The 10,064-nt window shown below is 52.2% G+C and overlaps 1 protein-coding gene across 1 annotated transcript; it reads left to right on the top strand.

Annotated features, from left to right (window-relative positions):
• Window positions 1–2,546: 2,546 nt before the first annotated feature.
• LOC112016904 (uncharacterized) lies at window positions 2,547–3,734 on the top strand. Its single transcript, XM_024049364.2, has one exon. The coding sequence runs from the start codon at window positions 2,547–2,549 to the stop codon at window positions 3,732–3,734; it is 1,188 nt and encodes a 395-aa protein (XP_023905132.2).
• The last annotated feature ends 6,330 nt before the right edge of the window (window positions 3,735–10,064 follow it).

Below are 10,064 nucleotides of genomic sequence, written 5' to 3'. Positions count from 1 at the left end.
TTTGAAATCAATCAATCAAATGAGAGATCAGTGGATGAATAATTGTTTGGCTATGTACATTGAAAAAAAAATGTAACTGATATTTTGATAATGAAAATATCATGTAACGATTTCAAAATATGAAACCTCAAAGAAGGTAATCGTAAAACTTCTTGCATTTGGATTTTTTTTTTTTTAATTCCAATATATTCAACTTCATTTTTGTTTTTGATTTTATATAATTTATGTTTCTCATTGCACCCTCTAAAAAATAATCCTAAAGCCGCCACTGTAAAGAAATAAAAAATATGCTTAAGATAGTTGGATATATTTCAACAATTTAATTTTGTGATAAGTAAAAAGAACAATACACAAATCTAAATATAAGTAATAACATAAATAGATATGATAGACAAGGGTAATAAACAAATACTGAATATATTTAAGAAGAAATCTGTAAATAATTAAAAACTCAGACCAAATGCGTGAAGGATAAATGATTCAGATCAATTCTTGTGTTTGACATAATCTCCTTAAAGCAGATTTCGCCCCTCACGCAATCACTGTGATGCTTTGAGACTTACGGACATCTGTCTCCCAAGATAAAATGATCTACAGCACAAAAATGAAACACACAAGGTCGTGCTTTGTGAATTACTCAATGTCTCTTTCTCTCTCTTTAACACAAAATGAATGCACAAAATATTCTCACTAGAAGAGTTTTCTGAAAAAGTTTTTTTTATGAATGAGGGACTATGAATTATTATACGTTAATGAACAGACATTCTGTTTTAGTAATAACTGCTGTGCACAGACTAACTAACTCAAAAATTAAAATAATAAAATATTATTATTTGAACAAGTAGACACAGTCCACATATGCCAAAAGCCTAAACTAATATCCAAATCACGAGCATATAAACTCATATTGTACGGCCCCCGCGTCGTACCCTATATTGGGCCTTGGACCCTGGCCTGGGTATATGGCCCATGAGGCCAATCCCCTTATACCCGGCAGCCCACCCCGGGCCACGCATACTGCAAGCCCGAGCCTTGCCTCTTCATCGTTTCTCGGCACCACCTTCCCAGGCAGTGACAGATATTTGACTCTGGGGAAGCCCCGCGCTGTACCTACCCGGCCGTACCTCTGAGAGCCACCGCTGCCGAGAACTATCGTAGAGGTGGGAACCAAGTTCCAACGCCACCCTCACAGTTTCCCACTCCTACCTGACCACTCACTTACGATCGATAATAGTGGACCGCCGGTTGCACTCGTTGACAAGTAATTATGACCTCTCCACTAAACTATGGACTATAAATACATGAAGTTTTGAGAAGAGAGGGGTGAGAGAATGGACGGTAAGAAGAGTGTATGCAGAGAGTGAGCAGAGAGAGAAGGTGACCCAGACCCACGAGGAAAGAACAGAGAGGACGTTAAGTCTTAGCGAGAAGAACGACCCAGAGTAGGAAATCCAAGCCCACCATACAAATAAGTTGTGAGCCTAAGTGAGGCCCAGCCCAACGGGCTTTGGTATTGGGCACGCACAATTGGCGCCGTCTGTGGGAAATCCTACTAAGCAGTGGTTCCGCTGAGACTTGTTTACCGGAAGATGTCTGGAGGTAACGCAGAGAGCGGCTCGGCAGGGTCTTCTCGGGGATCCACCTGGCGGGAACGGAGGCAGAAGAGACGCGAGGATCCGGCTTACGAGCAACTAGAAGAGCGATCCGGTCTTGGAGAAGGGTCCTATCAAACGGGGAGAACGGCATCCCATGCTTCCCGGCACGGACAGCCCGACGCCAGGGATGAGGAGCTCGAGCGGCTGCGGAGGTTAGTACAAGAACTGGAGTTGGAAGCGAGGAATGAGCGTCGCCGAATGGGTCAAGACGACCAAGGGGGAAGGCCTGATGCCGAGGAAGAGAGACGCGGGATGGGGTCGAATCAATCAGGATCCCACCGCCGCAGGGAGCTTTCACACTCGAGGGAGTCCCGTCACCGACGAGACCGCTCCTATTCAGCGGAATCTCACCGAAGACGACATCGCTCTTGGTCACGGGAGTACGGGAATTGGGGCTCGGGCTCTCCAGAGGGACGGCCGAGGAATGCGACCATGGATGCAATGAGCCGTGCGTTGCACAGGGTGGCTCGGTCCCCATTTTCGGCGAACATTGAGCGAGCACCAATGCCGGATAGATTTACACGACCGCCGTTCAATTCGTACGGCGGGAAAACGGATCCCGTGGAGCACGTCAGCCACTACATCCAGATGATGTCTCTCCATACCCGGAATGACGCCCTGATGTGTAAAGTTTTCCCCTCCAGCCTAGGCCCCACAGCTCTGAGGTGGTTCAACGGTTTGCGTAAGGGCTCCATCCATAGTTTCTTCGAGCTTATACAGGAGTTTGGTTCCCGTTTCATGACGTGCAGCCGAGAACAGCAACCGGTGGACGCACTGCTGTCTATGAAGATGAGGGCAGGGGAAACCCTCCATGATTATGCTAGTCGGTACTGGGAGCTCTACAACTAGATTGGCAGAGGGAACGAGAAGATTACCGCAAGCACTTTCAGAATGGGATTGCCTGAGGAGTCGGGGTTGAGGGAATCATTAACTAAGAAGCCTCCCGAGGATATGAGGCAGTTGATGAGGCGCATTGAGGAGTACAAGCGACTGGAAGATGACAGAATGCAAAGCAAAGGCAAGGCGCAGGTGACAGATCGTCCTCGGCAGAGCGGTTTTCAACAGAGGACACGGGGAAATTTAAGGATTCAAGAACCAGTAGCACCGGTAGGTGTGGTGAACGTGACGTTCAAGGAACCCGTACATAAAATTGTGGATAAGATCAAACACGAGCCGTATTTCAGATGGCCGAACCGGATGGCTGGCGACCCCACCAGAAGGAATCAGAACCTTTACTGCACCTACCATAAAGACCGGGGACATACCACCGAGCAATGTCGAGTGTTGAAGGACCATCTCGGGCAACTGGGTAAGGCAGGGCACCTCAAGGAATTTGTGACGGACGCTGGGGATCGAAGAACAGTGCATGGCGCTCCCAACAGAGGGAATCCCCTTCCGCCCCCTCTCGGGGTAATTGATGTTATTCACGTCGCCCCGAGGGGCGTTTCAACGGCAAAGGCGAAGGGGGTGTTGACAGTGACATCTGTGGAGGGAAGTACGGGCGTGCCGCCCCCCGCAAAAAAGAGTAAGCCCGCCCGAGAGCCGATCGCTTTCGATGACAGTGATTTGGAAGGAACCATTCAGCCACACGACGACGCATTGATAGTCACGGCGAGGATTGGCGGCTTCGTGGTGAAGAGAATAATGATAGACCAGGGAAGCGGGGCGGATGTTATGTATCCGGACCTATTCAGGGGGCTCGGGTTGAGGAAGGAGGATCTGGCGAAGTACAGCACTCCCCTGGTTGGGTTCGACGGGAAAATGGTGACTCCCGAGGGGCAAATCTCTCTGCCCGTGAACATGGAAGGCAAGGAGGTAATGGTAAGCTTCGTCACAGTTGCCTCATACTCCCCCTACACGGCGATTCTTGGGAGGCCATGGATACACGCAATGGGGGCTGTCCCGTCCACTCTGCACATGAAGGTCAAGTTTCATACCGATTATGGTGTCACGGTGGTACAAGGAAATCAGCAGGCGGCCAGGCAATGTCTGATCGCCATGGTCGATTGGAAGAAGGAACAAACCGACCTGGAGGATCGGGCCAACCCCAAATGTTCGTCGTCGGAGAAGCCTTTATAGCAACTACAGGACCCGCAAGGGGATAAGGGGGTAGCGCGAGCCGAGAGCATGATCAAGGTAAAGGTGTTGCCAGACGAAGACAAGTACTTCCAAATAGGGGAGAGCATGGAGGACCGGGAAAGGATAGAAATGTTGCTGCTCCTAATACGGAATGTGGACGTATTTGCATGGAGTCCATACGAGGTGCCCGGGGTGGATCCCGAATTCATCATGCACAGACTTGGAGTTGACCCCTCATTCACCCCAAAAAGGCAAAGGCCGAGGAGGTCTGCCTGGGAGCATTCCGAGGCAGTAAAAGTGGAAGTTCAAAGATTGAAGGAGGCAGGGGTGATTCGGGAGATCTTCTTCCCGGATTGGTTGGCGAACACCGTGGTAGTGAAGAAGAAGAACGGCAAGTGGAGGGTCTGCGTCGATTTCACCGATCTGAACAGAGCCTGCCCAAAAGACTCTTTTCCTGTGCCAAAGATTGATCAGCTGGTGGACGCCACGTGTGGGCACCCTAGGATGAGTTTTCTGGACGCTTTCCAAGGGTATCACCAAATCGCCCTGGCGCCCGAGGACCAAGAAAAAACGGCATTCATCTCCCCGGAAGCAAACTACCACTACACGAGGATGCCCTTCGGACTGAAGAACGCTGGGGCCACTTACCAACGGATGATGACAAGAATGTTCCGAGACAAGATAGGACGCACGGTCGAGGTATACATCGACGACATGGTGGTGAAGAGTAAACAGGAAGCCCGGCATTTGGAGGACCTCCGGGCGGTTTTCGAGGTCCTCAGACGGCATAAGTTGCGCCTTAATGCAGAGAAGTGCGCGTTTGGCGTCGGCTCCGGGAAGTTCTTGGGATACCTGATCAGTGTGCGGGGAATCGAGGTCAACCCCGACCAGATAGAAGCTGTGAAAAGACTGAAGCCACCGAGCAACCCGAAGGAAGTGCAAATCTTAACCGGGATGCTGGCGGCCCTCAATCGGTTCATCTCAAAATTCGCAGACCGCTGCCGACCATTCTACCTTCTGCTGAAGAAATGGACTGGATTTCGGTGGAGTGAAGAGTGCGACGAAGCCTTCGTGGAGCTGAAGAATTATCTGGCACGGGCGCCCATGCTGGCCGCGCCGGAGCCAGGTGAGGATTTGTTCATGTACCTGGCGGTATCCGAGCACGCTGTGAGTGCTGTGTTGCTGAGGGATAGAGGAATCCAGCAGCCCGTGTACTACATCAGCAAGACACTGGTCGACGCCGAGACAAGATACTTGCCCTTGGAGAAGCTCGTGTTGGCCCTAATACACGCCACCAGGAAGCTGCCGCACTACTTTCAAGCACACACAGTACACGTCTTGACCGAGTACCCATTGCAGTCGTTATTGAGGAGGTCGGACTTTACGGGCCGAATAGCCAAATGGGGAACTAGGCTTGGTTCCTTCGACATACGGTACCGACCCCGGAACTCGGTGAAGGGCCAGATCCTCGCGGATTTTATCGCCGAATTTTCACCCAAGGAGAAGGGGGAGATGGTGTGCCGGCTGGAAGCCCGCCCGTGGAAAGTATTCGTAGACGGCGCTTCGAGCTCCGTGGGTGCCGGCTCGGGGGTCGTTGTAGTCACGCCAGAAGGAATACGACTGGAACACTCGTTTAGATTGGGTTTCAGGGCATCCAACAATGAGGCAGAATACGAGGCTTTGCTGGCCGGACTGAGGACATCTTCAAGCCTGGGGGCTCGGGAAATCGAGTTGTACTCGGATTCACGTCTGGTGGTTAATCAGGTGCAGGGCAGTTTTGAAGCCCGAGATCCCCGGATGAAAGCATACTTGGAACAAGTGAGGTTAGCTATGGCCGACTTCAACACAGTGAAAGTTTTCCACATAGCCCGAACGCAGAACAGACATGCTGACTCCCTGGCCACGCTGGCATCGTCAGCAACTGAGGAGATACCGCGGCAAATCAAAGTGGAACTCATTTCAGAGCCAAGCGTCAGAGTAATGAGGGACTTGGGGGCTACGGGGATCAGTGTCACGACAATTGCAGCCCTTACGCCGTGCTGGATCGACCCCATTGTTGACTTTTTGGCAGACGACCGACTTCCGAGTGACGAGAAGGAAGGCATCAGGATCCGTAGGATAGCTCCCCGGTATTGGTTGGCAGAAGACCGGACTTTATACCGAAGATCCTTCGGAGGGCCGTACCTCTTGTGCTTACGCCCGGAGAAGGTCGACGAGCTCTTGACAGAACTCCACTCAGGAGTATGCGGCGGTCATGTCGGAGGACGGTCACTGGCACACCGAGCAATGACTCAGGGGTTTTGGTGGCCTCAGATGCAGAAGGACGCCGCCGAGTATGTACTCAAGTGTGAACAGTGTCAAAAGCACGCCTCTCTGATCCACCAGCCTGCGGGCAACCTGAACCCGATCAGTAGCCCTTGGCCTTTTGCGCAGTGGGGGCTGGACATCATTGGCCCGTTTCCTCGAGCGACCGGGGGACGAAAGTTCGTTTTGGTGGCCGTCGATTATTTTACCAAGTGGGCGGAGGCGGAAGCTTTGGCCAACATACGAGACGTGGAAGTGAAGAAATTCGTATGGAAAAATATCATTACTAGGTTCGGGGTGCCGAACACTATCATATCGGACAACGGACTACAGTTTGATAGCCGGGCGTTCCGAGACTTTTGCTGTGGTCTCGGCATCAAGAACAGATACTCGACTCCTGCTTACCCACAGGGCAACGGTCAGGCTGAGGCCGTGAATAAGGTAATTGTGGGCGGGCTGAAGAAAAGGCTGGATGGCGCGAAGGGAAACTGGGCCGAGGAACTTCCAAGAGTCTTGTGGGCATACCGCACCACCCCTAGACGGTCCACCGGGGAGACCCCTTTCTCTCTAACATACGGAGCGGAAGCCGTGATCCCTACCGAGGTAAATCTATGTAGTGCACGTGTAGCTCGGTTCGATGTAGCCGAAAACGACGAAATGATGGTAAAATGCTTGGACAAGATGGAGGAAGGCCGCGAAATGGCGACGATACGGCTTGCGGAGTACCAACAGAAGCTCGCCCAGAGATACAACCGAGGCGTGAGAACGAGGGAGTTTATCGCCGGAGATTTGGTCCTCAGAAGAGCCGTGGGCAATATGCGGGACACTGGTGCCGGGAAGTTGGCACAGACATGGGAGGGACCCTACAGGGTCACTGCAGTGGCCGGCACAGGGGCTTACTTCTTGGAAGACCTAGACGAGAGACAGCTACCCCGGCCGTGGAACGTCCATAATCTAAAGAAGTACTACCATTAATGGGCGGTACGCCGAGCATAATGTTCACCGGACCCTTTTGTATATGTTTTGTTAATTGTGCTAAGGATATTTCTCTTACCGATCTAAACTTTTTTTTCCAAGGACAGAAACCTGACCCTCGGTTCGATCCCGATCACCGAGCAGGTGGAAACCTAAACTTTTTGTTCCAAGGACAGAAACCTGACCCTCGGTTCGATCCCGATCACCGAGCAGGTGGAAACCTAAACTTTTTGTTCTAAGGACAGAAACCTGACCCTCGGTTCGATCCCGATCACCGAGCAGGTGGAAACCTAAACTTTTTGTTCCAAGGACAGAAACCTGACCCTCGGTTCGATCCCGATCACCGAGCAGGTGGAAACCTAAACTTTTTGTTCTAAGGACAAACCTAACCCTCGGTACAATCCCTATCACCGAGCGGGCGGAAACCTTAGGAGTTCCGAGGACAAATGTCTGACCCTCGTTTCGATTCCCATAACCAAGCCCGTGGACGCATGGCCATGGTCGGGCACGTCACAATAAAAATGCAACTCACAAAAGTTCATCGTTGCTCAGCAGATACGAAAGAACAATACGATAAAGCATTCATAAAGGCATTCATAACGCATAGAACTTAAAATTAGCATTTTTGCCAAAACCCGGCAACTAAAAACTACAAACAAATTATCCCGTCACCACAACCCGGTGACATAGGCATTACCGCTCACCAGAGTTCTTAAAAAAAAAAAAAAAAAAAAATAAAAAAAAAAAAGTGAGGGTTTTTTACAATCAAGTGTCTGCCACATGTGCGGAGGATGCGTCCCCTTGAGAGCGTTGGTCGGCGGGAGAAGTTGGCAACTGGATGTCCTCCCCGGCTGGGTCCCCGACATTGGGGTGGCTGGTTCCCTCCATATCGACCGGCACTGCATGAGAGTCGATGGCATTCACCAGTTCCCTCATGCTGGAGGTCTCTTCTTCATCAATAACCAGGGGTGCAGGATTCTCGGTCTGAGGGAGGCTCGGGAAAGGGATCTTGTTGCGATCCCTCAGCGGAGAATCCTCGGGAATCCCCAAGGCTTGTAGGGCGGCGAACCAGCCCTCCTCATATCCGAGCCTGTGGGCCTGGCGAATGACCGGTTCCGCCGAATTCTCGGCATCCGCGAACCCCTCGTTGTACCACTTGTTTTCACAAGCCTCCAGCGCCGCCCTCGAGTTAGCCAGTTGCCCTTCCAGCATGGTGTTCAAGCTCTGGGCCTCCGCCAGTTTAAGCTCGGTGCCCCCCAGTTGCCGTTCCAGCTCCTCGGATCTCCTTTCGGCAAGGGCCTGGGCCTTTACGGCTGTGGCAATTTTGTTCTCCGCCTCCTCGGCTATTAGCGACTTTTCCTTCGCCATGGCCTCAGCTACATCCTTCAGGGCCTTCTCCCGCTCAACCTCCTCGGCCAGCTCCTTCATCCTCCCATCCACGACGTACGACAGTTGCGCAGCCTGACCACACAACATTCACCTTGTAAGGAAAAATGGAAAGAACATGTGCCCGGGTAAGTAGGAAGCCGAGAATCGTAAAGAGAAGTAAAACAATTACCGCTATGGTGTGCCACTGCAAACGCCTTCCCAAGGACTCGTCCGTCGACTCCGTGAAAGCATGCAGGTCCTCGGGCAAAAGGATGCCGCACGCCAGGCTCTGCGCCACGCGGCCACCGTTACCTCTGTCCCATACTCGGGCGCTGGCTGTAGACGGAAGAGGCTCGCCGCCAAGTTGGAAGGTGGGCCGCCATGCCGCCGGAGCTCGGGAAGTAGACGCCAGGTCGATCCCGGTTTGCGCCACCGGTTCCCGAATGACAATGCCGACCGCAGGTCGCGGGGGCGCGTTGCCCGAGCCCGTCTGAGTTTGGTCTGTTGTGCGCGACCTTTTTCGAACTCGGGTCTGCGGGGCAGCGGGAGGCGAAGCATCCTGGCCGGGTGTCTGGTGTTGCTGCACGGTTGGGCGGGCACTGGGGACAAAGCGGTCTAACGTCATCTTCCTCCTGGCCACCATGGCGTCGCCTTGATCGGATCCTGTTTCGGATGAATCAGTCGGTTCCGCGGCTGCGCGCTCCCCTTCCCGAACAGATGCCTGGGGCTCTACTTGTCTCTCGGGCTGCGCAGGAGTTTCTTGCTGGATCTGCTCGTGGGCACGTCTCCTACGCTCGGCGGATACGCGCTCGGCTGAATCGTCGCGAATTGGCTGTCGCTCGTCTGAGCAGATGTACCGGGGACCGAGGTCACGCGCCTCGCCTACAGTTAGCCTTGGGGGGAGGAAGTTCGCGTGCCGGACGTCTATGTACGAGATGAGAGGACTATCAACTAGCAGGGCTTGGTTGAACGGCTGCCAAGTTGAATAGACGGGATTGACTCCAAGGATGAGATGGGACGCTCGGAGTTGCCCGTCCCTATGTACGAAGATTTCTGACCTGAGCAAGAAGTTCAGATCCCGAACATGTACTACTCTGATGTCCGGCTTGAATCTTTTGGTCTCTGCACAGAAAATAAGGGTTAACATTCACATAACCGTACCGAAGTGAAGAAATCAAAGAAAATAAAGGTTAGTGACCGACCCACGTTGCGCGGCGAAATCGCGCAGGGCATCTCTCCGGCAAACCAATTGCCGCTCACCCGAACGAAATCTTTTGCCGAGTTACGGTTCGAATCTGGTAGGCATGAAATAAGCCGTACCCGCGCATCCCTAGTCTTTAAGTAATAGTCGGACTCGACATTGCCGCACAGGCTATACATCTGATTAATGTCGTGGTGATTTAGTTGCAACCCGTACAACTGGTTCAACCTACTCACACAACTCACCACCCGGTAAAAGTTGGGAGGGAGTTGGTCGGGACAAAGGCCATAAAATCTAAGGGTACTAAGAATCAGAGGGTCGACCGGGAATCTAACCCCACCCTCCAAGATGGCCATCAAGGGAAAGAACACCGTGTTCTCACCACGGCGCCTCTGGATGTCAATATCACCCATATTGCAATAGGCAATGTCTACGTCGTTAGGAACGTTATAGGCCTCCCTAAATCTAGCCAAAGCATGCTC

The sequence above is a fragment of the Quercus suber genome, unplaced genomic scaffold, assembly GCF_002906115.3.
Source record: "Quercus suber isolate HL8 unplaced genomic scaffold, Cork oak 2.0 scaffold_135, whole genome shotgun sequence".
NCBI lineage: Eukaryota > Viridiplantae > Streptophyta > Magnoliopsida > Fagales > Fagaceae > Quercus > Quercus suber.
This window is presented reverse-complemented; position numbering and strand designations above follow the sequence as displayed.

Bases quoted from the DNA above. Each gene is read 5' to 3' on its own strand.
- LOC112016904 (XM_024049364.2), top strand. From the start codon at position 2,547: ATGGGATTGCCTGAGGAGTCGGGGTTGAGGGAATCATTAACTAAGAAG.